Genomic DNA, 27,115 nt, shown 5'->3' on the forward strand with positions numbered 1-27,115 from the left:
GGACTGGTTATACTGGGAACAGGGAGGATAAATGGACTGGTTATAATGGGAACAGGGAGGCTAAATGGACTGGTTAGACTGGGAACAGGGAGGATACATGGACTGGTTATACTGGGAACAGGGAGGATAAATGGACTGGTTAGACTGGGAACAGGGAGGATAAATGGACTGGTTAGACTGGGAACAGGGAGGATAAATGGACTGGTTAGACTGGGAACAGGGAGGATAAATGGACTGGTTGGACTGGGAACATGGAGGATAAATGGACTGGTTGGACTGGGAACAGGGAGGCTAAATGGACTGGTTAGACTGGGAACAGGGAGGCTAAATGGACTGGTTAGACTGGGAACAGGGAGGATAAATGGACTGGTTAGACTGGGAACAGGGAGGATAAATGGACTGGTTATAATGGGAACAGGGAGGCTAAATGGACTGGTTAGACTGGGAACAGGGAGGATACATGGACTGGTTATACTGGGAACAGGGAGGATAAATGGACTGGTTAGACTGGGAACAGGGAGGATAAATGGACTGGTTAGACTGGGAACAGGGAGGACAAATGGACTGGTTAGACTGGGAACATGGAGGATAAATGGACTGGTTGGACTGGGAACATGGAGGATAAATGGACTGGTTAGACTGGGAACAGGGAGGATAAATGGACTGGTTATAATGGGAACAGGGAGGCTAAATGGACTGGTTAGACTGGGAACAGGGAGGATACATGGACTGGTTATACTGGGAACAGGGAGGATAAATGGACTGGTTAGACTGGGAACAGGGAGGATAAATGGACTGGTTAGACTGGGAACAGGGAGGACAAATGGACTGGTTAGACTGGGAACAGGGAGGCTAAATGGACTGGTTAGACTGGGAACAGGGAGGCTAAATGGACTGGTTATACTGGGAACAAGGAGGACAAATGGACTGGTTAGACTGGGAACAGGGAGGATAAATGGACTGGTTATAATGGGAACAGGGAGGCTAAATGGACTGGTTAGACTGGGAACAGGGAGGATACATGGACTGGTTATACTGGGAACAGGGAGGATAAATGGACTGGTTAGACTGGGAACAGGGAGGATAAATGGACTGGTTAGACTGGGAACAGGGAGGACAAATGGACTGGTTAGACTGGGAACAGGGAGGCTAAATGGACTGGTTAGACTGGGAACAGGGAGGCTAAATGGACTGGTTATACTGGGAACAGGGAGGCTAAATGGACTGGTTAGACTGGGAACAGGGATGAATGAACTAAGCAGGAAGCTATTAACCAGAGGTGTTATAACCCAGTTATAAACACCTCTCCCCGTGCGCGGTGCGGAACCAGAATGAATCCTTCCCTCTCTCCCTGATTGCCAGTTCAGGGCGCAGTCTTGCCCCCATCTGTCCGTCACTACTGTAAGTGCAGACGGGGCCTCTCCAGCAGCGCTCGCCAGGATGGGCGGAGCCTCCTTCAAAGACGCAGGCGGCCGCGGCGCGTTGGTACCAGTTACACCATCATTTCATCACCAGCGGCTCCCTGTGAATCCTGCTTACATTAACTTTTTACCGGCTTGGCAGCGCAGGCAGGGATGCGCGGCGGTGCCAGCGCTCCAATCCAGTTAGGCTTCACCCCCCCCCCAACGGTTGCACCCGGCGTATTGTTATTTGTTGATGAGCTGTCGTGTTTGCGCGAACAAACGGTGCAAATTGTGGCGGCTCCTCACAGTTACAGTGGGATTACGGGGGGGGGATTAAGAGGACAGTAGGACGGGGGGGGGGGGGGGGATTCAAAGTGTGTGTGAGGGACGGCGGCATTGTTGTGATAAGTGTTCCCCGAGGAGACCGTGTGAGGGAGGGTCTCACCTCTGCTGGGGGGGGGGGGGCAGCCTTAATTGATTAGCATGAAGCTAAATGGACGCGCCGGGCCTGGAGGTGGCGCCGGTGGCCGCCGGTTCCGGCCCAAAAAGGCCAAGGAACAAATGAAGCCGCCGTTTTTGGCGCTCGCTGTCGGGATGAAAGGAGGGTTTAAAGCCGACGCCGCGTGAGCAGCGTCCTAATCTCAGGTTATGCGAGTTTTCTGCAGCAAGTGTGCGTTTATTTCTGCGTGTGTGTGTGTGTGTTTTGTTCTGTGTGTTTTGCCCTCAACGGTGGGGGGGTGGGGGGTGGGGGGGGGGACTTCTCCCAGCTGCTCGCTCTGATACACGCAATCTTTGAGGAGGTGTTGCAAGTGCCCGGTCTGCTGAAGCCGGGGCCGAGGCTGTCACGCCGCTTTTTACAGTTACGAGAGGAGAAGCTGACGCTGGGAAATAGACGCTAGGTGGCCAAAGATCTTCTTGGTTTGATGTCGCGACCTTTGACCCCGGCTCGATGAACCGGCCGCGTCGATAAGTGCGACCCGTTAGCCTCGTTATTAAGTGGCCTAAACTGAGAATCGCGCCAGTTTACGTCCTGGATGACCATCGCGGTTGTGGTCAGAGGAAGAGCGCTTCACACCCGCGATGGCGTTGTTAGCTTCTGCTAACAAATATTGTTCTCTGCTACATCAGCACATCCACCCGACGGCAGGTGGGGGGGGTCTGGTTGTCACAGGTGGGGGGAAACTGGTTTGCTAGTGTAAAACCATCAAACACCACCAGTTGAGAAGAGCCAGCACATGTTATAATCCCACGTGGAAGAAGCTAATATCTTTAAAGTCGGAGCCTGTTTAGCTCTTAGCATCAACTGTCTTTATATTACTCACCTGAGTGTTGCCCTCTTGTGGCGGTCCGCTGAACTGCACCCTCCTACTTCCACAGAAAAAAAATCACTTTGTCCTTTTCAGGTCACACTGTGGCTAATATTTTCATTAGATGCTATCAAGTTGTAGCGGCTACCCATTGGCCAGCGATGACGTTAGATATGTCATCATTGTTATCCTGAAATATCGGCCAAGCTAGCTCTCCCCGCTACAATAACAATGACATCACAGCGGCGTGTTCGGATGTCCTCCGGCGGGACGTTTCCCTCAGCGTCATGGAAACTCCCCCAATCAGGAACCAGCAGCTGCAACAACAAACACACTGTTGCAGCATTGAGCGACCGCGCCTCGTCCACGCCGGCAGCCCCATCGGTTTCACGTCATCGTGCATCGGCTACTCGCTGTCACGTGACTGGAGGATTAAGTGGATCTGGTTACCCGCTTTCCCATCATGCACTGGGGCTTGCAACCAGCTCCTTTAGCACCTGGATTAAAAGTAAGAACAAGAAGATGGTTGTGAGAGTCAGAGGAGCGAGACCAGAAGACGAAGAGTCGTTCCATCAACTGAGCTGGAGACCAGATGACACCTCAGATGCTCCTCAGCCGTCGGCCCGAGCGCGGATTTGGATCCAAGTGTAATCCGACTTGTTAGAAAACGCGCTTTTTGCTCTCTCTCTGTTGTGTCGGTGATTGACAGGTGTGTTTCTCTCTTTAACTGTGCTGATCTTTCAGCTCCCCTTCTTCTTTTTTTCTGGATCCTCCGAAACTCGTGAGGCTTCAGTCGCCTTTTATCGTTTCGTTTGACCCAGAAAAGTCGATTGATTTTCTTCTGTGTGTGATATTTCAAACCCTCCAGCACAATCCAGGCTAAGCTAACAAATGGAAAAATGGGTTTATTATTGTCGCCTAGCCTAGCAGAGCTCCAGCAGAGGACGTGCCGTTTAATGAGCCGCGGATGCTAATTGTGTTGGAGGGTATTTGCTCTGTGTAAACACGCGGATTCGGGCGAACCTGAATGACTTTGCCTCCTGGATGTCCCTTCACCATCGTCCGACCCTCCTGTGGGAAATCCGAGGGGCTGTTGTCACACAGAGGCAGAACAAACCGCAGACTGGGTCTCAGGGCGCCGGCGGAACTGTCAGAACAAACCGGTCAAAAGGAGAGAAGACACCAAAGGCTGCGGTTTCTGTTCAAATCCACCACCTGGAGCGCAACATATTCCTCCACACACACACACACACACACACACACACACACACACACACACACACACTGGTGGGTTTTGTGAGGATATGGCAGGAATCACCCGGGCCGATGTGGACCCGGTACGGCTCGTGTTCGGCTGCTCTCGCCTCTGTTTGTCCCTGATCTTCAACATTTTGGTAGAAGTGTGGATTCCAATAAAGGCTTGTTTAACAACACATTTGGCTCCCCGACTCCAGAGAGCCCCTCATGGCCCAGAGGCGTGAGCTGCTCCTTTGAACATCCAAATCCCCGCGCAGCACCCGGCTTCCCTTTGTTAGTCGCTGGTGGATGTTCCTTCGCCGTGTTTACGCATGCGCTCTGGAGACGGCGGCGGCGGCGCGCGCGGGGAGCTTTTAACAGCGAAAAGATCATCTCGTTCAGCTCATCAAGGCCCAGTTAATTGAACTTTTACGCATCTCGGCAGGAGCTCTGGGTGAACATATTGTTTTAATAAAGAATTCATCAGGCATCCGCGGGGGAGCCGAGCTAACGAGCTCCTCCCTGGACTGGAGACGAGAGACCTGAAACAAACAGGCTGCTCTCAGCCCCGACGTCTGCCGCCCTCTCCTGCCTGCTGCCGCGAACACACGGACGTGCGCGCGCGCACGTGTTGCGGCTTCAGAGGCGTGCGGCATTTCGGCCTTTCTATATTTACCTTTCTTAACGAGGTGCAAATTCCACCAACTGTCAGCAATGCCGGGGCGTTCTGCCAGACCGGGACCTCCTCCGCAGGTCGTTAATACCAATTAACAATGTCGACGGGGCAGCAGATGCTCGCTGAGCCGGGCAGGACTCATTGGACCGGATTCTCAGAGGTTCCTGCCCCGGTTGGTTCCTCTTTAAATGGCAAAAAAAAGGAAAGTGGGATCAGCTGTTTGCTTTAGCCTCAGTAACATTTAGCCGTACACAGAGGCTCCTCTATACGCAGATGGGTGTGTGCAACATGCTTCATTAGCTCTGAGCGCAAGGCTAGCTAACAGGAAAAAGCCTGTACGTAGCAGATATCCACTTCTTTCTAATCCCCAATAGCCCAGGCGGCTAACGACCACAGCGGGTTTGCCCCACGTCCACCCAGCAGCTCGGATGATGACAGGATCCTGGCTGCCCTCTTCACCTCCTGGCTGTTGGTCTTGTCTTCGGGCTAGCTGGGGGCGGTTTCGGCTGACCAACACAACAACTGTCCGATGTTTGACCAATCAAAAATGTTCCCCCGCGAGAGGAAAGAAGTCGCGAATTTCTTCCGATTTGATAAGGGAAGAGGAGGATTTTCACACAAAGGCTTGAAAGTCCCGGGGAGTCATCCGCTCATTGAAGCTCCGGCGCGTCGTCTTAGGCCCGAGGCCTCGGCCAGGCGGAGACGCTCGCCATTGTCGTCTTGGGCGCGCCGGTAGAAAGCGGCGGATCAAAGGCGGGGAGGAGACGAGCACTGAAAGAAAGACAAAAGAAAAAGCTAATTCATCAGAAAGTGTCGCCGCTCCGGCAGAGCGGAGGGGAGAACCTCCCCAACACTCGCTGTCACACTGGTCACACTGGTCACACTGGTCCCTGAACTGGAAACTGCAGCGAAACCCATCAGTCCAGATCCTTTGATCTTTGCTTTTCCATCTCACCTTATCTGGGCCGTTGGAGGCCTGGAATGACGTCCTCGTTATGCAGGATCGGCGAGGTCAGGTCAGGTCAGGTCAGGTCAGACAAGCTAACGCACCACGGTAGTTAATGAGTTTATCAAACCCATGGAGGGTGGTTCCTGCTCAAGGGTTCCGGCAGTGGCCGGAGTCCAGCTTTGGACATTTAGGCTACTACGGGCCTGCTGTTGCTCAACATGTGGCATCAATGATTCCCTTAGAAGCGGACCTGGCTCCGGACTGTTGTCTCTCAGGCAACTTTTGGGAAGCAGAGCTCCTCCGGGAAAAGGGAGGAGGCTGCAGAGGTCCAACGAAGTTGGGGGGGTGTGACTGGAGCGGGAGGGGGTGGAGGTGGGTCGGGGGCATTATAAGCGGCAGCCATCCTCCCCCTCCTCCTCATCAACTTTTGCTCGCGGCCGTGCGTGTTCCGCGGCTCTGCAGACATGACGGCACCTGTCCTGCCGACGTTCGCGCTCATCGCCGCGCTCGCGGTCCTGCGAAGTTCCGCGGCGGCGCAACTCAACGACACGTGAGTTTTGCACACTTTTCGCGGAAGTTTGGCGCGCGCAAGCGAGCGCACGCGCCAGTGTTTGGCGTTGCGGGGGAAAATTCGCCTTCGCTCGTTTGCGTGATTGTTATGCAACAAACCTGCGCGTGTTTGGATTCGGCTGCTTCTCTAGCTTGAGACCATAAAAAGTTCCTCCAAACAAAAATAAAGACTTTTATTGCGTCGTTTGCTATTACGCAACTTCTTTTTTGCCCTTTTTAAACTGGTGGGAGTTCTGGTGACTCGTGACCATGACCAGATAATCCAGATAATGAGGTCTGTACTCTGGTGACCAGTTATCAGGCCGATTGTTTTGCTCACTCATCCCAGCATCGACCTGTTGTGCTCTTTTATCTCCTCTGTTCCTCATGAAAGGGTCACGTTAAAGCTGACAAACACTCCAGACTTTCTCGGAGATCTCTGCCACGCCGGTGAAGCAACGCCGCGTTTCTGAGCCCTGACCTCATGCGTTCGGATGACTTTGTGACCCCCCCACCCCCAACCCAAACAACACGGACCGTTATGAAACCGCTGTGTGCTAATCCCTCCCAGCCACAGTGTCGCTATAAGCTAACGGCGCTTTAACCTCCGTGTTGGTTTTCTTCTCTTTCCCGTTGACATTTGTTGCCCCCCCCCCTTCTGCCTGCAGGATTTTTGCAGTGACTGTGAGCTCCCAGGTCAGAGGAGGGGAGCAGGAGACCCTGTGTGCCCAGATCCATGGCGCCACGGCGCCCGTCGCTCTGACCGTCACCCTGGAGATGGGATCCACCGCCAGCGTTGTCCTGAAGGAGGACGTCAACGTTGACTTTTACCGCTGCCTGAACTTCCAGGTCTGAGTCCAGAGCCACATTTGGCCGAAGCGCGTCTTTAAATTCCTGTTTTCTCCTTAGAGACCAGCGTATTTTGCTGTCACACACACACACACACACACCACGTTTCCTGACATGCTATTAAAACTGACCTCTGTTTACAGCCCCGAGGAGGCCGTCGATAAAATTCTTTCTCTTTAAAGTTCTGCTCTGGTTTCCATCGCGTGGTTACGCAACTCGCAGGATATTGATGTGCACCGACCCGCCGACCTCAATCAGCTTTGTGACAATAGCACTTAGTCTCACGTTGCTCCCCAGCGTTTGGCCACTCATCAGCTGAACAAAGGCTGCTTTCTGCCAGGGGCCGTGGTGTACCTGCATTCCTCCAACCCCCCCCGCCCCCGCCCCGCCCCGCCAGAAATGCAATCCTGGATCCCGCAGCACAAGCACCCGGTTCCAGTACCTGTTACGCAATCGCAGCCTCTTTAGCGAGTGAAAACATATGGCATAAAAGCATGACGACGTTAGTTTACCCTGGGCGGCCTGTTGTTCTTCAGATTTGACAGATGTTGCAATGGAAACTGGGAGGAACGTGAAGTAAAGCAACGTTGCGAGCCTCCTAGTTGTGCTAGCTCGCCTAGCACCTCCCACCTGGAGTAAATCCAGTGCTTCCAGCTGCTGCTGTAGTTTTATTTTGAAACTTAAGGGTTGCCAACGACGGCCTTCTGAGCGTCTTTGCCACTTTTGCAGGTTCCGGTGGTCCGCTCCAGAACCGTGGCGACCGTTAATGTCACCGTTGCCGGCGAAAGCGACTCGATGAGCAAGAAAACCAAAATCCTCATCGAACCTCCCGCTTTCATCCACGTCATCCAGACCGACAAACCCATCTACAAACCGGGGCAGACCGGTACGTCTCCAACTTTGGCCCCCAGATCTGCGCTTCCTGCTTTAGCCTCCCTGCGCTGCTCACCGATTCAGCTGCACTGGCAGAAATTAGCATAACGCTGAGTCTAGCCAGAAAACTTTAGGAATTATTTCTGTGTTCAGCACACAGAACTGTGGTTCCTGAAGAGTTCCTGCTGGTTAGCTTTGTCTCCTGGGACATTTCATGGATTTATGAAGAGGGCTGAATACCATATTGGGGGCGGAGCCTTCATTCGTTCCTAGGCAAAAAACAGTTGACTTCCGGGTCTGGGAAAAACGCTACAGCGCAGGTTCCGTAGCCCCGTAGGGGCCGAGATTCCACACTAGCATCTCCGAACTACCACTCGGGCTCTCGCGGCCTCATTCAACAGTTTCCACGGTCGTAGCTGCAACGTTCGCTAGCCCGGTAACGAGCTGATTGTGGCTGAGCCGCCGCAACCGTGACCGTTATGAGGAGGCGGCGGTTCAGGAAGTTCTAATGTCAAATATAACGTAGAATCATTTCAACTACTTTAACTTTAAGGTGGGACACATTACTGATATTCATTAATCTGAGAGAGTTAAACATTAATATTTGTGCTCCCACAAAGCTAACGAAGCTCACGAACGCTCCCGTTGCTCCAGTGCACGTTAGCAATGTGGAGAATAATACACCAGAACTTGGTTTTAAAATGTATGTAGCAACAAAGTATTAAATGGGGATCTAGACGTCTCTTTCGCCATGTTAGCATACGGAAGAAAAGTGTTTTTGGGTCCGATGGAAGCGCGTGACCGACGCCATCTTTGCAGTACCACCGTTTGGCCAGTAGGCGGGAGGCTTCCTGTACCCAGCTCTCTTCATTGATCCATGGGATATTTCAAGTTAGCGGTTCAGTCCCGCGCGCTAACTTCTCGTAAAAAAACCCCACAATTATTAGCGTCGAGGGCCACCAGAGTGCAGGATGGTACTTCACCCTTCCTTTGGTTCCCTCCAGCAGAACATTGACCCAGACGTTCTGTTGACCTCATTTTCCACTTTCCTTTCAGTCCAGTTCCGGATCGTCTCCATGGATATCGACTTCATCCCTGTCAACCGAGTGGTGAGTGCATTCCGGTGCCGTGTGTGTTTTCACAGGTCGGTTCTGGAGAGCGGTGCCATGTCGAGCACGCGTGTGAATGTGAGCGCCGAGGTCTATTTTGGTTCAGGAGAGTGGGAGGGGAACGGAGGGGCTGTTTGTTGATTTTTGAGGACCACGTGGGCGTGAAGCTCCGTGTGGCGCGGCGTGATAAACACGCCGTCGGAGTTCATTTGGCACACACTCTGACCCAAACATCTGAATCAATACGGACTCGAGGCGTTTTCCATGGGTGTCGCCAGGATGAGGACGGGAATTCATTCAGATGTTCAGACTTGTTCGGGTCTGGCGGTGCCCGTTAGCGCCGGTGTCTGTGCGTCCTAACCTTCTCTTCTCTCTCTCTCTCCCAGTATAAGCTGGTGGAGCTGCTGGTAAGACCACACATGACATTTGACTCATTTCCCTCCATTTTCCGAACCTTCACCGAGGTCTTCCTCCTTAAAGGATCCCAATAACAACCGAATCGCCCAGTGGCTGAATAAACCCATCGCTGGGGGCATCCTGGATCTCAAACATCCCATGATCCCCGAGGCCGAGCAAGGACGCTACACCATCGGCGCCAAGACGGATAAAGGGGAGAGGATCCTCCACGGCTTCGACATCAAGGAATACGGTGGGTTTCGGCTCCCATCTTCGACCTTCTGCCCTCAGATCTGTGTTGAACTGGGTCTCTTCTGCCCCAGTGTTGCCAAAGTACGAAGTGAAGGTGCACCTGCCCCAAGTCATCACCATCCTGGACCGAGAGGCGACCTTCAGGATCTGTGGCAAGTGAGTGTCGTTTCCACCTGAGGATACCGGGCCTCTTCCTTCCTTTGACCTGCTCCTCTGCTCCTGCAGATACACCTACGGAAAACCCGTCATCGGGTCCGTGAAAGCCGACTTTTGCAGGAGCGCCTTCGCGTTTTACTGGTACTCCGGCGAGCAGCCGAAAGACATCTGCAAGACCTACCAGCTGACGGTGCGTAGTCCCGATCCGGCGCTGGCGCCTCTGTTGCCGACCGCTAACTTTCCTCCCGACCTTCCAGACGGACAAAAGCGGCTGCGTGTCGCAGACCGTGGACGTGAGCGAGTTTGCCCTCAACAGGCACATGTACGCGGACCGCTTCGAGGTCAGCGCTGAGCTGGAGGAGTTCGGCACAGGTGGGTAGGGGTAGGGTTGGGGTCCGAGAGGCTCCTGCTGGTCCTGAGCTCTGCTCTCTGGGTTGTTCAGGGGTGGTTCTGAAGGGCGCCGGGCAGACCAGCTTCAGCAGTCAGGTCAGAACGGTGACCTTCAAAGATGTTCCTGCGTCCTACAAACCCGGGATCCCGTTCCAGGGGAAGGTAGCCGGTCCGGTCCGCCTTTTACCCGCCGCTCGCCTGTGCAGAATTCAACTTTGTGTCGTTCGCAGGTGAAAATGGTGGGTCCGGACAGCAAACCGGTCCCAGACGAGCCCGTGTACGTGTTCGTCGGAGACTCTAACCTGACGCTGACGACCGACGCGAAAGGAATGGCGGCGTTTTCCTTTGACACGGTGCCGTGGAGCGGCTCGGTGACGCTGAGGGTGGGTCGCCGCTCCACAAACACGTCCCTTCGCTCTTCACATTCTTCAAGGTGCGACTGAGATTTCCGTCTGTCACCAGGCGAGGTCGAGAAAGACGGAGGAACGGGAGCCCTACGAGCAAAACCTGCGTCGGCCCGAGTACAGGTCGGCCAGCCACCACGTCGCCGCCTTTTACTCCAAGAGCCGCAGCTTTCTAAAGCTCACGCAGGGCAACGGGAAGCTCCCCTGCGGCCAGGAAGCATCCGTGCGCGTGCAGTACATCATCCAGGGGGAGGAGCTTAGGAAGGGACAGGAAGTGCTTGACCATTTTTACCTGGTGAGGCTGTGGAGGTGACACACCGGCTGCCTCATGTGATCGAAACTGATTCTCCATTGTTTTGTGTCTGCAGGTGATGTCCAAAGGAAGAATAGTTCAGCACGGTCGTGTCCCGGTGGCTGTTAAAGCAGGAAGTGGTAAAAAAAAAAAGATTCGATTACGACGATTCCGGCATTTAAAAACAGCAGCGACGTTTTTAAATCAATAGTAAGGTGGTGTACCACCCCCCCCCAACAGGGGGCAGTAATGAGTTTCCTCCTCTTTCCGCCTCAGTCAACACGGGGGAGTTTTCCGTGCCGCTCCGTCAGGTCAGCAACTTGGCACCGGTCGCACAAGTGGTCGTTTACGCCGTGATGCCGAGCGGCGAGGCCGTGGCCGACAGCCAGGACTTCCCTGTGCGGCTCTGCCTCAACAACAAGGTGCAGCTCCAGACCCTCCGGGAACTGGTGTGGTCAGGCGGTCTGGTCTAACCCTGGCGTCTCTGCAGGTCTCCCTGAAGTTCTCCTCCCTCCAGGAGCTTCCGGCAGAGAAGACCACCCTCAGTCTGAAGGCCCACCCGGGTTCCCTGTGCTCCGTCAGAGCCATCGACCAGAGCGTCCTCCTGCTGCAGTCGGAGGAGGAACTCTCCGTCAACTCGGTTCGCAGCGTTAGCGATGCGGCTAACAAGTCAAACTCCTCCTGACCGTTTTCTGCTCCGCTCAGGTGTTCCAGGAGCTGCCCTACCAGAAGCTGTCCGGATACAACTACGACGTCGAAGACAACGAGCCATATCCATGTCTCCCGTCGCTGGTGCCGGACCTCGGGGCAGGCGGCCGCTCGAAGCGCTCATTCTTCTACGAACCTCCGGATCAGAAGGACGACGTCTACAGCATCTTTAAGGTACCGAAACGTCCACGTCGATTCATCGGAAAGGGGAACGTCTGTTTCTGACGATGGGATCTTTTCCAGGAAATCGGGATCAAAATTCTGACCAACTCCGACGTGAAGAAGCCCTACAACTGCAGGGAGAGGCTCTACAAGGACATGATCGAATTTTTTGAAGGTGGCTTCCTGCTCCGCAACCAAGGCCTCGTTTCCGTCCCAAGTGTATTCGTTAAAGCCGATCTGTTGTTTTATAGCGGATATGGTCGACTCTCCGGTTCCTCTGGCCTTCAACACTATGAATTCCGAAGGGGTGATGAAAAAGGATGACCAAAAGAAGGAGACGGTCAGGACGTTTTTCCCGGAGACGTGGATCTGGGATCTAGTTTCTGTGGGGTAAAAAATGGACCCACTTTCTGCACCTTTTTTTGGGTTTTTGAAACCGGTTCAAACTGGGTTTTTTTTTTGCAGAGACGGCGGCTCGACGGACCTGGAGAAAACCGTCCCGGACACCATCACGAAGTGGGCGGCCGGAGCGTTCTGCGTCTCCTCCGTGGGGTTCGGCGTGGCGCCCAGCGTCGGGCTGACGGCGTTCCAGCCCTTTTTCGTCAGCCTGACGCTGCCGTACTCGGTGATCCGCGGGGAGGTCTTCACCCTCCGAGCCAGCGTCTTCAACTACCTGTCCGAGTGCATCATGGTGAACTCCCGCCCTCCCCCTCTTCTTCTGCGCTTTGTCACCGTTTGTGAGCCGGGTTCTGTCTCCGCGTGCAGGTCCAGGTCACGCTGGCTGAATCGGACCAGTACGCCTTCAGAAACTGCGACGGGTGCCAGTACTCGGTGTGCCTGTGTGGCGAGGAGAGCAGGACCTTCTCCTGGATCGTGACTCCGGCCGTTCTAGGTATCGGAACTCTGATCCCGTCTGAATTAAATGAGCTAGTTTTGCTGTTCCACAGACGTCGGATCCGTTTTAACCTCCTGAAATAATAATGGCGGCATTAAAAGCCGTGTCAGACGCCATCGCATTACTGTCCCGCAGCGGCGCCGCCTGCGCTTGCATCACCTTGACTTTGACTGTAATCTAACGACGCGGCTCCACGTCTTCATAATTAAAGACTGATGATGTTTGTTCCGTCAGACGCCAAACTCAGACGTCGGCTGACAAAGATGAGACGCAGCCGGCTAATTAACGCGCGCTAACGACACTGACAGATGTTGCGTTTGCAGCGCTGGGAGCGAGGAACGCGCGCCGCTGTTGCTGGCTAGCCTGAGAGCGGAGGATTTCCGTGGGCGCCATCAGCGGCGGCGCGGGCGAGGCTCTGATCAATGTCAGATTGCGCTCATCTGACAGTCACTTGTACTAACAAGTCAGGTAGCATCTCTGACGAAACGGCGGGAAACCACCCTGGGGGGGGACCGCTCCGTACGTGTCCTCGGAGTGAGGGATGCTGGGATGGGAAGAGGGAGCGGAAAAATCAGGCAACAAATGGGGCTTAATGAGGCCGCGGCTAACGGGAGGCTGCGATTGGTGGTCCGTGTGTGCAGGTCAGGTGCAGCTGAAGGTCAGCGCAGAAGCTCTCAAGACCGACCTTCTCTGTGGCAACGAGGTCGCCACGGTACCCAAGACGGGCCAGATCGACACGGTGGTGCGCACCCTGCTGGTGGAGGTGGGTAACGGTCCCCCGACGTCGCATGTCCCGATGTTGCTGCTAACGTGTGGGTTGCTTCCTTCTGAAGGCTGAAGGAACGCCGCAGATGGTCAGTCACAACGCGCTGCTCTGCCCGGCGGGTGAGGGCCGCTTGTTAGCATAACATGTTGGCGTTGTTGAGTTTCCCATCATGCTCTCTGCTCTCGTTGCTTCAGGGGGACCCAAAGAGAAGAAAGTCTCGCTCCTGCTGCCGGAGTTCTTTGTCGCCGGATCCGCCCGGGCCTCCGTCTCCGTGCTGGGTCAGCTCACAGCCTTGTTCTGTAGAGGTCCTCGGCAGACCGGCTTAGCGTGACTGGGAATTTGGCTCTCCGCAGGTGACCTGATGGGCCGCGCCATGAAGAACCTGGACAAGCTGCTGGCCATGCCGTACGGCTGCGGGGAGCAGAACATGGTGCTGTTTGCTCCCAACATCTTCATCCTCAACTACCTGAAGAGCACGGGTCAGCTGACCCCGGACATTCAGGAGAAAGCCACGCGCTTCCTGGAGAGCGGTGAGTTTCGGACGCACTTAAAGTTAGCGTTAGCATGTAGTCACGCGAACTGTTCCTTTATTTGTTGTGCTGCTGGTTGTGGTAGGTTATCAGAGGGAACTCACCTACAAACACGACGACGGATCCTACAGCGCTTTCGGAAAGAGCGACGAGTCCGGAAACACCTGGTGGGTACAAGCGCCCCCCCCCCCTTTCCCTCGGAACACATGGAAAAAGTCTGATTGTACAAGTGGGACGTGGGTTGCGTCAGCGTTTCGAATCTTTCGCTAACGTTTTTAGCTTCGGTCTCACTCTCGGTTTGACGGGGGAAGAAAAACATCCCGCCACGGTGGGAAGCGTTTGGCACCTTCAAAATAATTCACTTCCTGCCAGAAAATATTAATAATTGCATTTAATGGGCTTAGAGCTCGGAGCCTGGGGGGGGGGGGGGGGGGGGGGGGGGGGGGGGGGGGGGGGGGGGATTAGCCACTGGGCAGCGTGGAGAGTGTGTGGGTGTGAAACAAGGACTCAAAATCAGAGCAGGGATGGAGGAAGAAGTTGGATCGGTTAAAACTGCCTTTGAAAGATTTAACCCCTACGCTAACGAACGCGGTTTTACCGTCACCGCCCAGGCTGACCGCCTTTGTGATGAAGTCCTTCGGCGGCGCCGGGCCCTACATCTTTGTGGACCTCAAGCACGTGGAGGAGGCCAGGAAGTGGCTGGCCAAGCACCAGCGGCCCGACGGCTGCATCCGATCCGTCGGCAGACTCTTTCACAACGGCATGAAGGTAACGCCGCCGCCTCCAGAGAAACCGCACCTGGATCGTCCGGCGGAGGCTAACGCCTTTGTGTTCAGGGCGGAGTGAGCGACGACGTGTCCCTGACGGCCTACATCGCCGCCGCCATGCTGGAGCTGGACGGCAACGCTGAGGCGAGAGCGGCGTTCCACCTTCTGAGGTTTGAGGTAGCTGCTGAATTGAGGGTTTGATGGTGCCGTTGCGGTTGCCTGACAGGAGCCGGTGGTCCAGAAGAGCCTGGACTGTCTGAGACAGGCGGTTTCAGGGCAGCTGGACAACCTGTACACCTCCGCTCTGCTGTCCTACACCTTCACGCTGGCTGGAGACCAGGAGATGAGGAGCAAACTCATCACGTACCTGCACCAGAAATCCAGCGCTAAGGGTGAGCTGGGAGGGGACCAGCGCCCCCTGCTGGTCATGTGCTCGGGTTAACGGCCCGTTCTCCCTGCGACCCCGCTGCAGGCAGTACTCGTCACTGGGACCGAGCTGGGGCTTCGGGGAAAGGTCTGGATTCCCTGGAGGTGGAGATGACCTCCTACGTGCTGCTGGCCCTGCTCTCTGGCCCCGCCCTGCCAGAGTTCGGATTGGACTACTCGTCGGGCATCGTCCGCTGGCTCGCCCGGCAGCAGAACCCGTACGGCGGCTTCTCGTCCACACAGGTGAGAGAGCCTGGCACCTGACGGGGAGGTGATGTGAAACTGACCGCTGTGCTCTTTAGGACACCGTTGTGGCTCTGCAAGCGCTGGCCAAATACGGCGCCGCCACCTACAGCGCGGAGGGCAGCACTACGGTCACGGTGACGTCGCTGGGCGGCCTGAACAAAGAGTTCACGGTGGATCAAAGCAACCGGCTGCTGTACCAGGAGGAGAAGCTGAGCGAGGTGCCTGGGGAGTACACCATCAGGGCGGAGGGGCAGAGCTGCGTGCTGGCCCAGGTAAACCAGCGCTTTCACCACAGCTCCTGGGTTTGGGGTGGGTCCCGGACTCCCCATGAGCCTTCTCTCCTCAGATCTCCTCCCACTACAACATCCCCCCTCCCCCCGACTTCTCCGCCTTCAACGTCTCCGCCCACACCATGGCCAAGTGCAACGCCAGCCGGCCGCAGCTCATCCTCTTCGTGTTCGTCGGGTACCAGGGCCGGAGGGAGGAAACCAACATGGTCATCGTCAACGTCAAGCTGCTGTCCGGCTACGTCCTGGAGCAGAGCTCGCTGGACCTGGTGGGTGGGGCTTAACGGGCCGACGGCCGCCGCGCTCGGCGTCCGGCCGCACTGACGCTTGTGTGTTTCTGCAGCTGAAGAACGACCGCTCGGTGAAGCGCGTGGACGTGGAGGGCGGATACGTCAACATCTACCTGGACGGGGTGAGAACCGGCGCTCCGTAGCCCCGCACCAACGGAACCGCGGCTCCAACCTCTGCTTCTCGTTTCAGCTGAAGAAGGACGAGACGAAGCTCTACAACGTGACGCTGGAGGAGGAGCTTCCTGTCCGGAACCTGAAACCGGCCGTGGTCAGAGTCTACGACTACTACCAGACCAGTGAGTAGCGGGTCCGGAACCGGTGGCGGCAGGGGCCTGTCGCCATGGTGACTGACGTGCGTTTGATGTTTCAGGTGACGAGGCCGCGACGGAGTACAGCTCGCCGTGCTCAGAGGGTGAGTCCGGTTCAGGGACGGCGGTTTGAGGGGGGAAATGGCGTCAAAGATTTTACTTTTTCTTGCAGGTGACACCGTCAACGAGCTGTAGACGCTAGTCTGGAAGGATCGCCGTCATCGTGGGGGGGGTGATAAGTTTCAGCACTAGCTGTAACAGTGAATGTTTTGTCGTAGCAAGTTTTTAGGATTTTTTTTTTTTTTTTAACGTCAACCCCGTCTTTTTATTTGTTTTTTAGTCGGCACGAGATCCACGTGTGACACTGGAACTGTTTTTTTTTAATTTTTTTTAAATTTAGAATCTGCTGAATTCAACAGGAGATTCTCGGAAACGACTCGCTTTTTATAGTTTTGACAGGAAAAACCTCGTACGCGACGGAAACCGCTAGCACAATTAAGGCGACTGTGAGTCCGAAAAGCTTCTTGTCATGGTTTCAAAACTCACAATAAAGGCTGTAAAATGACCCAGAAGGAGGAACAACTGCTGGTGCTTTTGTACGATTTAATGTCATTTTTCATTGAGGCAACATCTTGACAGCATTTTTGCTATTTAACGTACAGAACAGTGACGCATAAACACCATCGACCAACAGCCTAGCCAGTGTTGAAGAGTCGCATTTGTGGCTTGAAAAGGCAAGAATATATTAAGGTCTTTAAAGTAACCGCGTCGCTTTCAGGCACCACGACCATAAATTAAGTGAACCGACACGTGAAACCGGACGAGGTCGGACACAAACCGCCGCCGCTAACTACAACCTCAACACTCACGACGACAACACGTCTGTTTATTTACATCCGATGTGCCGTAAAGGCCATCCTAGTCAACAGTAACTGAGCAGGGTCAAAAGGCACAGTTCAGACTCGTTGGCGCCCCCTGGTGGTTTTGTATCTGGCCAGCAGGGTTGACGGCTGTTTCTCCTCTGTGTAGCATCAGCTCACCAACGGCTACTTGGCTAATGGACCGTCTTCTACATTTTGCGAGAAATCGTACGTAAGGAGCCTGAAATTAAGAATTAAAAATATTACGGTTGAGTGGCAGGTGGTTTATTGCAGTTCTCAGCAAAAAAAGAAAGCTAGTTTATCACGGCCGTTAATATTCTGTGAGAATGCAAAGAGCATGGAACAATGAAACATAATCAGGTTGCTAAGCTAAAGGTAGCTACTGTTAAAGCAGCTAACATTTAAAGTAGGTATAGCTAGCATGTTGCTAACTCACACACCAACGTACCGATTTCTTAAAGTCCCGCGTTACTTAAAAAAAACTCCTCCAGTTTCTTTGGATTGTCTGAACGATGGACTGAAGGTGTGATGTACCGAGAGCCGCGAGCGCTACGTGCGCCGATTCGAACGTACGAACGTCTTAATGTGAAGTCGCGGTTCAACGGTCAAAGGAAACATTGGCGTTGTGTCATTTGGCAATTTATGTCTTTTACACGTAAAAAAAAAAAAGATACAAAAGTTTGAACAAATAACTACAAGATCTCCATTTGGCAATATAGAAAGGCTTCTTCAAAACATTTGGTTTATATACACGTGTGTGTGTGTGTGTGTGCACGTGTGTGTGTGTGTGTGTCCCTTTTTTGAATCCAAAACAGGAAAAATTGTCTACAAAATAAAATCTGACGTGCAGTTTCGAGTGACCTGTGACATATTTGGGAGCTGAGGGGCGGGGTCTTGGGGGTGTGGCCTGGGGGAAGGGGGCGGGGCTCCCGCTCAGTTCATGAACTGCGTGTAGCCTTCGGCCCCCGTGACGATCACGTCCATCCAGATCCTCATGGCCTCCGCGGACGGCGCCACCATGAAGTAAAGTCGGTCGTGGGTCTTGACGCAGAAGGTGAGGGGGGGGTTCGGGCTCTGGAAGGAGAAAAGGAGGCGGGGTCAGAGAGGCGCTCGCGGGGGAGGGGACGACGGCGGCAGGAGGCGTGTCACCTTTGTGGCGCTGCGGAGGTGGTCGTAATAAACTTCTTCTATAGCCTGGAAGTAGATGACGCCCTTCAGCTTGGTCTCGTGTTTGTCTGGGGGGGGGGGGGGGAGGGAATGTAAAGGAGAGGAGGAGAAGAAGAAGAGCGCAGGCGGAAAACGTCAGGAGACGCGGACAATCCGCAAAACTTTGATCATCAACAATTTAGGGTTTGCGGTGATGGATGGAGAAAGACAAGCGCAGCACTTTTGCTCCTCTTTAAGCGGCGGGGCTCATTGTGTTTTCACGTTCTTACGCTACGCTAGCACACGATTGCAGCGTGTTTCATCAGCCGCTGCAGAACTAGCGGAGGGGAACCGGTGGGGAACTCAGCACCCGTCCTCTACCTCCAGGCACAAACACTCCGCCAGCCAACTTCAAGAGCAGTAGGTAGAAAATGCCGCGCTTCATTTCGAGGAACAACACTTTCCCGCTTAATGCGCGGCCATTATCCGCTAACGACCTCTTTAGCATTCAAACACGCCGCTTGCATCTCATTCCGCTGCGTCTCTTCGCCTCGCTTGATTAACGCCGGCCGCGCCCCGTTTACCCGCCACCTCTTCGCCGTTCAAGGTCAAGAGACGACGGGAGCGAGGCGTCTCGGCTGGCGTCCCCGGAGAGCTCGGCGCCGGGCGCGTCTGAACCTGGCTAATCTCAGCGCGCCTCCTCCAACCAGGTACGCTTCAAAGCGCAACCTTCTGAGGACTTCAAAGGCTCCCAGAGCTCCCGTCAAAATTAGACGCGGGCGCACGCTTCGCTCTGCACGTGCCGCCGCCGAAGGTCCCCGGCACGCCGCTCCGCCGCCTTAAAACCTGACGCCTCAGAGTCGCTACACAACGATGTTTCGGCTCCGACTCGGATCTAAAAGTCGCCGTTCCGACAGCCTTTGATCGTTAAAACCGTCCCGCGACCGGCCGGCGTGTCCGTAGATCTTACCGACGTAGTAGGAGAAGGTGCGCTTGAGGCGGTCGAAGACGAACCAGCGCTTCTTCCAGGACTTGATCTTGCCCCCCATCTTCACCAGGTAGCCTTTGCACATCTTCTCGGTGAGGATGACCTGGTAGCAGGTGTCCACGTTGTGGCCCGACGACTCCACGTGGGAGCGCAGGTCGAACTCCTCCCTCCGGATGGGCAGGTATCGCGTCATCGGACGGGCCTGGAGGAGACGCGGGCCGTTAGCGACGGGGTCGGGGTCTCCCAGCCACTAGGGGGCAGCGTTTCGGCCCCACTGGTTCTAACGGGGGGAGGGGGGGGGGTCACTGACCTGAGAGAAGTTCTTGGCCCTCATCTTCACCTCCTTCTCCACCAGCTGCTGCCGGTGGAACGTCTCGTCCTGGAGCCTCTTCTCCGCCTCCTCCCGCCTCCTCCGCTCCTCCTCCAGCATCTGTCGGCGAGCCAGGCTCTCCCGCTCCTGGGGAGCAACGCTGTCATCAAATGTCCGGGCCTTGCAGAGAACCGCCCCCCCCCCCCCCCACCACAACCCAGAAGGACTTTCAGCAACAAAGTGAACCGGTCATCAATCGGAGGATCGATCCCGGTCTTCATCAAATGACGATAAAAATGAAGGAGAAGACGAGGAATGTGCTGACTGGACTGTCCTCCCATTGACGTCGGGACGGGGACCATCCGTCTTACCCTGGACTCGATGAGCCGGGCCTTCTCCAGCTGCGCCTCCCTCAGCATCTTCTCCATCTCCTCGATCTTCAGGGCGTCCGCGCCGCCGACGCTGCGGTCAGACACAACGTCCGTTAGCTTCACCTGACCCTTTGATCTAGATCAAAGGTCTCCTGATCCGACCGGACGAACCTGGACGTGTTGTCCGGCGAGCAGGCCGAGTTGTTCCCGGTGGAGATGCTGGTGTCCACGCTGTCCGAGCTCTCCAGGCTCAGCGTGTCGTAGGGACGGTCGCCGGCCGCCGGCGGCTGGTGGTGCAGGATGGAGTGGTGGACCAGAGGGGGGGGCGCCCCGCGGCACGCCGTCAGCGGCGAGAACGAGGACGGAGGCGGCGAGGTCAGGAGGTGGGTCTGGGAGCCGTGGAGCGCCTCCCACTGGTACTGAGCCTCCGCCACCGCTCGCTGCTTGAGCTCGGCCAGACGCCGCCGCTGCTCCTCGATCACCTGCTGACCTGGGGGGGGGAGGGGGGGGGGATTTTCAGCGCTTTTGTCCCGACACTTTTCCTTCGCAAAATTCCCAAATCCCGTAGATCTCAGGGATGATTTATGGATGAGGGGAAACACGCTAGAAGGTGGGGGGGGGGGGCAGCGTCTGTGATCAACGTCTCAATTCTCTGACGGGTAAATCGATGGAAACCGCCAGGCGGCTCCTGATTGGCTGCCCGGGTCGCCCCCCTCTGATCCGCTGGCATTAGCGCGGCGCCGGATCCTCCGGGGGGGGGGGGGGCAGTGGGCCGGGTCTTAAAGGCTGCCGCCAGCCCATCAGAACACGAGCGGGCTGATTTCAGACGCCGGGGGTTGATGGGAAGATCAAGGAGGTCATGTGACAACCTGCTGAGCCCCTGGCTGAGGGGTTCAGTCTGGAGGTCTGGGGCGCCCGAACAGACCGGAGAGGGTCGGACTCGGGTCTCCAGCCCGGCGCCGTGGGCGGGGCTACTCCCACAGAGAGGAAGAGGAGCAGAGGTGTCCCCCCCCCCACACACACACACACACACCAATAACCAACACTGACGAGCTAAAGAAAACACGCTAACGACGCCTGAATGTCTGTAAACCGACGTGAAAACGTAATAATTCTGTTTTAACGTCTCGTAGCCGCTTCCAGTCGAACGTCTTCCCACATCAAAGCGGCGCGCTCGCCTTAATTAGCGCTCCCTCTTTGTTTTCCCTGTCCTCGTTTCTCTGGAATCCACTGGAAGCTACAATAACGGCGCCAAACGCGCTGTACAAATAAAATGTGTTGCCATTGTAATTATTATTTGCTCATCTCTTTGGAATAGTTACACATTCCAACCGGTGTTTAAACTCGGAATAAGTGCCTTTCCCGATGTCATCAGGACTAAATGCTGATTGCTCATCACAAAGGCGACCGAGTAACGACGCCATCCCAGGCGAAGATTCTCCCGGTTTTGGGGGGAAATTAGGCCCATTTGGCTGCTCGCTACCAGACATTTGGGTTCCTGATGGAACATTAACTCTCCCTGAGCAGAGCTCGTTTTAATTTGACCTTCTCATCATCCGTTTTGGCAAAAGTCCGAGCAAAAAGAGCCCAAACAGGTCGACCTTGACCTTGAGTCGGCGCGGTGGCGTCACCTTTCTGCTGCAGCGCGAGCTGCCTCTTGGCCTCGATGTCCTGCAGCGTGGCGGCCAGGTTCCTGGGGAGGCTGCCGGTGCTGCCCGCGGCCATCAGGGGGCCCTGCGGCGCCAGAAAACAACGGTCAGTTCCCGTCGGAGACGCGGGACCGGCGGCGAGGCCGTCGGAAGACCCGCCCACCTTTGAGTGGCGCCCCAGCGTGGCCGCGCCCTGCTGCAGGGGGGACGTCGAACCCGAGCGGGACTGATGGGGAGACGGACCCGAGTCGCTGTCCAGCTTGGAGCGAAATACCTGCGGGGGTAAAAGCACAGAGATCGGGGGGGGGGGGGGCGTGGAGAACTTGATGAATCAAACCCTAATCAGCAGCTCTCAGGTCCAATAATGCTGCGTTGAGCTGTGGGATGGAGCACAAACCCAGAGGACCTGGCTCTACCCCCCCACCCCACCCCCCCGGAACACGCTCTCAACCACAGAACTCAAATATCAAACTGGAATTCCACATTCTAACACGACGTTCCAGGCGCTCTATCGCCCCCTACTGGTTGATAAGAGGTACAACAGGTATCTTCACCTCTAACACACACACACACACACACACACACACACACACTGACGACTGTGGGCTGCAGATGAAGGAATAAGACAGAAGAACAAGTGAGCAGAAAGCCGGAGGAGGAAGAGAAGAGCAGCTACCTGCAGCACCGGCCGGCAGCCCGACTGTGACTTTGGGGGCAGAAGGGAGGGGCAGAGCGGGCCGGAGCCAGCCATCAGCCCCCGGTACCACTGCTCTAAATCTAGCCTGGACCTGCCAGCCTCAGTGTGGTGCTGAGATGAAGGAGGGAGCGGAACGAGGGTGGGGGAGAGAAGAAAAGAGATTAGAAAGCATGTAAAGATGGCGGGGAGGATAGGAGCGTTTGTTTTATGCACCCTAAGAAGCTGGAATTACACTGATGTTTTTCCGTCTTCAGCACATTATTGCCAGCTGAATTATGCGTTTCCCCCTCCAGCTTCCAAATCCATATCTTCTTGATTTTAATTCTATGTCGCTGCTGCTGCAGTGACCCATTTCCTCAGAGGAACATTTAAGTTTTCAGCTGGAGGATCTACGGACTCACAAGGTTGAATAAGATGCACAAACCATGTTAAAAGTGGGGAAAAACAGGAAGGAAGATGCCACGAACCTCCACGGAGAGAGAGGGGGAGGAGCCACGAGGAGAGGGGAGGTAGGAAAAGGCGGGGTCTCCAGCGCCGGACTGCAGGGGCTGGTGGAGCGGAGACGTGGGGGACGACTCCACCTTTGGCATCCCATAAATCTGATTCAACTGTCCCATAGTCACATAGTTCTTTAGAAAGGAAAGGAAAGGAAGGGAAGGAAGGGAAGGAAAGGAAAGGAAGGGAAGGAAAGGCAGGAAGGGAAGGAAGGGGAGGAAAGGAAAGGAAAGGAAAGGAAAGGAAAGGAAAGGAAAGGAAAGGAAAGGAAAGGAAAGGAAGGAAGGGAAGGAAAGGAAAGGCAGGAAGGGAAGGAAAGGAAAGGAAAGGAAAGGAAAGGAAAGGAAAGGAAAGGAAGGAAAGGAAAGGAAAGGAAAGGAAAGGAAAAACAAGGTCACTCTGGTGGACGGGCAGCGGGTTTGATTTGTGACCTCTGACCTCAGAAATGAGGTCATTGAGTATCAGCTTCCCGTAAACGGCCTGATATTGATATACATTCACCTCTACAGTCACCAAATCAAACCCAGCTAGCAGCTAATACTAACAGCTAGCAGCTAACGCTAACAACCCCGCGTCTGTGCCGGAGCCGCAGGGTCACGACCGGCGGCGGACCGGCAGAACTCTAACGGTAAAGGGTGGCGAGCGAGTGAGCGAGACGGGTGTGTGGTCGCCACCGTGCATCGGAAAGACGTCAGACGGCGTCGGGTAGCGCTCAACGCCACGTGGTCAGACGGGATGAGAAGCCACGAGGTTACTGGCATTTACAGCACACACGAGTCACATGACCACCTACACACGTCACGTCACACACAGAGGCGCTAGCGGGCGGGGTGGGGGGGGCGGCAACGGGCTTCATGCAGGGCGGGTTAGCGCTGTTACCTCTGTGGGGCTGCTGGGGTAAAACTGACAGGGAGGGGAGGGACGCGAGTAGGAAGCAGAGGCCCGACAGAGGGAATGCTGGGAGGAGCGGGCGTCCTCCGACAACAGGCCGGCCTCGCCGACGTGGAGCACTTCCTGTTTCAAGGATTGAGGCAGAGCAGCTGAAATCAGGCGGGACAGGTGAGCCGCCTCCCCTGGACCGCCCCCCCCCCCCCCCCCCCCCCGTTCAGGTTGTTAGGGCAGGAACAGTTCACACCAGACGGATGACCCCACACTCACCTCTCTCATGGCGGAGGAGGACTTGGGGAAGCCCCGCCCCCCGGTCAGGCCGTGGTACCTCTTCTCCAGCTCCGCCAGCCTCTCCTTCTCCTTCTGCAGCGTCTGCAGGACGACCGTCCGCTCCTCCACCAGCCGCTCGCGCTCCTGAGACGCCTGCAGGCCCAGCTGGGTGGCCTGGGCCTCCAGAGCGGAGAGCTTCTCCTGGAGGACAGAGGCGTGGAGTGGAGTGGCGTGCGAGCTAGCGTGGCTACCGAGCGCGCGTCTCCTCACCTTTCTCTTGGCCACGCTGCTGTGGTACTCCGCTCTCTCCAGGAGCAGCTGCTGGCTCATCGTCTCCCTCTCCTCCTCCAGGCTGCTCTCCCTCTCCAGCTGCTGGAACTCCAGGTCCTCAAACTTCTTGGTCCCGGCTTCCAGCGCCTCGCCGTCCTGATGGAAGCCCACCAGAGGTTACATCACGGCTCAGTCGGGCCATTAAAGGACAAACCCCCCCCCCCGACCCTGAACCCTTGTTCTGGAGGACGCCGTTCAGGCGGACGTACTTGGACACATCGGAATGTGGCGTCTCCGTTCCATCATGTTCACACTGAAAACCAACCCTGACATGAGTGGAGAGCTCTAAGATGTGTCCTTTAGGGGGGGGGGGGCAAACAAAAATGACCTTGGCGACAGCGGAAGCTACTCAAACACGGGATTAGTCTCCTTCCAGGTCTCGTCTCCAGCTCGAAAGGCTCCAAAAAGGTCAAAACGATCCAAAGAGTCAGAGGAAGGAAAGAAAGGAGCAGATCTAGCAGGTGGTTAATGGATTAGTCAGCGGTTAAAGACAGGTCACCAGGCGACATTCACACATTAGAGAGATGTCCCAGGAGCAGCCTCAGGGGGCCTCGCGTGCTCCCACGCTGACCCGGGAGGCCTCGCTAACCCCGGAGGCCTCGCTAACACGGGAGGCCTTGCTAACCCCGGAGGCCTCGCTAACACGGGAGGCCTCGCTAACCCCGGAGGCCTCGCTAACACGGGAGGCCTCGCTAACCCCGGAGGCCTCGCTAACACGGGAGGCCTCGCTAACACGGGAGGCCTCGCTAACACGGGAGGCCTCGCTAACACGGGAGGCCTCGGGCTAACACGGGAGGTCTCGCTAACCCCGGAGGCCTCGCTAACACGGGAGGCCTCGCTAACCCAGGCAGCCTCGCTAACACGGGAGGCCTCGCTAACACGGGAGGCCTCGCTAACCCAGGCAGCCTCGCTAACACGGGAGGCCTCGCTAACCCCGGAGGCCTCGCTAACACGGGAGGCCTCGCTAACCCTGGAGGCCTCGCTAACACGGGAGGCCTCGCTAACCCTGGAGGCCTCGCTAACCCTGGAGGCCTCGCTAACCCTGGAGGCCTCGCTAACCCCGGAGGCCTCGCTATCCCAGGAGGCCTCGCTAACCCAGGCAGCCTCGCTAACCCAGGCGGCCTCGCTAACACAGGAGGCCTCGCTAACACGGGAGGCCTCGCTAACCCCGGAGGCCTCGCTAACACGGGAGGCCTCGCTAACCCTGGAGGCCTCGCTAACACGGGAGGCCTCGCTAACCCTGGAGGCCTCGCTAACCCTGGAGGCCTCGCTAACCCCGGAGGCCTTGCTAACACGTACGTGTGGAGCCGAGAAGGAAAATTCCTTCGGCTCAGTGCTGGAGCCCGGCTCAAAGGTTCAGGGGACCTGGAAGATTCCTGAATTTTGTCTGGAAGGTGCTGCTGCTTCCGTCTGACACCCACCCTCTTGAGCTGCTCCTGCAAATGTTCCCGCAGCGACTCGGGACAGTTATGGAGCTGGTTCTTCAGCTCGGCGTAGCCCTCCTGGAGGCTCTGCAGGGCCCGCCGTTCAGCCTCCAGATTGGCCCTCTCCTAGGACACGACACACCCACACACACACCCACACACACACGCACCAACAACAACAACAACAACAGAGTGACGGGGAGAGAAGAAAACAGAGACACTCAAAAATCCACACCATGCAGATAAAAACATCAAAACGCTGCTAACAAATGAGCTACAAACTGGTTCTGTGTCTGTAAAGGTCATGTGATCGACGAGGAAACTAAAGCCGTTAGAATCTGAGGACAAAGGAGCTCCGTGACACCAGAAGATCGGAGGAGCAGAGCCCAAACGGCCTCTGGAGCCCGAGCGTCGCCACACAGATCAGAAGGGGGGGGGATTAGAGGTTAACAGAGGTCGTTAGTACAAACGTGCAGGAGAGGAGCCCAAATCACATCTGGAGAACTAATGTGATCAACCAACCCGGAGGAGACCAGAGGAGAGCGTGTGTGTGTGTGTGTGTGTGTGTGTGTGTGTGAGAGAACGTCCAGGCCTACCTTGTCCTTCTCCCTCTGGATGGCGCTCTCCAGCTCGTCCAGCTTGTGCTGCAGCTGCGCGATGACGTCCGCCTCGGACTCCAGCTGCTCCGCCTCCGCCTGCCTCTCGCCCTGCAGCAAGGCGCGCTCCATCTCTGCCTGGAGGAGGGAGACCGTCTGACCTTTGACCCCCGGGGGACGCGGCGGCTTCATTTCCTACCTCTTGTTTGGACTCCTGCAGCTGCTGCTCCAGCTCCATCAGCCGGGATTTGAGCTCATCGATGCGGGCGAGAGCTCGAACGCGCTCGTCTTCCAGGTAGCCCAGCTCCAGGCGGCCGGGGCTCCCCGAGCCGGACGAGTCCTCGTGCTGCGGGGACGAGGACGAGGACGAGGAAAGCTTTTAAGTGGCTGCGGAGTGGAGATCGACGTGGCTACATGCTAAACGCTAACGGCGAGAACCTGTCTGTCTCCATTGAGCAGCGCTGCTGCTGCGGAGGAGCCGGGGGCCGGAGACGTCCTCACCTCCTGATGGGTGCTCTCCGTGCTGCTGCACTCCTCCTTCAGGTTCTCCTCGTCGCTCTCTCGCTGCTTCTGCAGCAGCTGGAAGGCGGCGGGCAACGGCGCCCCCGCCAGGACGCCGTCCAGCGAGGGTTTCTGGGCCGGGCCGTCGCTCAGCACCCCGGGGAACCCCGTCCTCCCCGAGCTGAGCGGCTCCAGGCCGCCGCCTTCTCCTTTGTTGTACTCGGCACAGAGGTTGAGGATGGTCTCCAGCCGCTGGCGCTCCTGTGGGGAACCGGAGGGGGACGTCAGAACAGGACCCTCGCCCCCCCCCCCACGAGGGCCAGGCTGGTCTGGTGGTCCAGCT

At 56.2% G+C, this 27,115-nt stretch overlaps 2 protein-coding genes across 2 annotated transcripts in view; one reads left to right on the top strand and one right to left on the bottom strand.

The window, feature by feature from the left end:
- Positions 1-5,966: 5,966 nt before the first annotated feature.
- LOC101070853 (alpha-2-macroglobulin-like protein 1) lies at positions 5,967-16,805 on the top strand. Its single transcript, XM_029843233.1, has 35 exons — positions 5,967-6,121; positions 6,789-6,969; positions 7,699-7,855; positions 8,899-8,951; positions 9,338-9,358; positions 9,432-9,600; positions 9,671-9,755; positions 9,825-9,945; positions 10,013-10,127; positions 10,198-10,307; positions 10,376-10,528; positions 10,608-10,844; positions 10,918-10,981; positions 11,118-11,263; positions 11,332-11,481; positions 11,547-11,723; positions 11,793-11,886; positions 11,963-12,101; positions 12,177-12,402; positions 12,477-12,603; positions 13,248-13,369; positions 13,440-13,491; positions 13,567-13,650; positions 13,726-13,902; positions 13,988-14,069; positions 14,514-14,670; positions 14,739-14,813; positions 14,896-15,061; positions 15,142-15,338; positions 15,398-15,613; positions 15,688-15,897; positions 15,972-16,040; positions 16,109-16,214; positions 16,289-16,330; positions 16,399-16,805. Exons 1-35 carry the CDS (start codon positions 6,036-6,038, stop codon positions 16,419-16,421), a joined length of 4,389 nt encoding a protein of 1,462 aa, XP_029699093.1. The 5' UTR covers positions 5,967-6,035; the 3' UTR covers positions 16,422-16,805.
- Positions 16,806-17,907: 1,102 nt separating this feature from the next.
- Positions 17,908-27,115, bottom strand: part of phldb1b (pleckstrin homology-like domain, family B, member 1b) — a 31,478-nt gene continuing 22,270 nt past the window's right edge. The window contains 17 exon segments of the mRNA XM_029843232.1: positions 17,908-18,181; positions 18,257-18,342; positions 19,224-19,443; positions 19,552-19,698; positions 19,923-20,013; positions 20,094-20,412; positions 21,554-21,656; positions 21,735-21,845; positions 22,248-22,379; positions 22,736-22,897; positions 23,643-23,777; positions 23,922-24,122; positions 24,192-24,347; positions 25,673-25,801; positions 26,272-26,409; positions 26,471-26,617; positions 26,710-27,033. Coding sequence (XP_029699092.1) covers positions 18,041-18,181; positions 18,257-18,342; positions 19,224-19,443; positions 19,552-19,698; positions 19,923-20,013; positions 20,094-20,412; positions 21,554-21,656; positions 21,735-21,845; positions 22,248-22,379; positions 22,736-22,897; positions 23,643-23,777; positions 23,922-24,122; positions 24,192-24,347; positions 25,673-25,801; positions 26,272-26,409; positions 26,471-26,617; positions 26,710-27,033 — 2,742 coding nt within the window. The 3' untranslated portion in view covers positions 17,908-18,040.

The sequence above is a fragment of the Takifugu rubripes genome, chromosome 11 (genome assembly GCF_901000725.2).
Source record: "Takifugu rubripes chromosome 11, fTakRub1.2, whole genome shotgun sequence".
Lineage (NCBI taxonomy): Eukaryota > Metazoa > Chordata > Actinopteri > Tetraodontiformes > Tetraodontidae > Takifugu > Takifugu rubripes.

Coding starts and splice junctions, on each gene's coding strand:
- LOC101070853 (XM_029843233.1), top strand. CDS start 6,036: ATGACGGCACCTGTCCTGCCGACGTTCGCGCTCATCGCCGCGCTCGCG. Junction 9,756..9,824: donor ACCTTCAGGATCTGTGGCAA/GTGAGTGTCGTT, acceptor CTGCTCCTGCAG/ATACACCTACGGAAAACCCG. Junction 16,331..16,398: donor CAGCTCGCCGTGCTCAGAGG/GTGAGTCCGGTT, acceptor TTTTTCTTGCAG/GTGACACCGTCAACGAGCTG.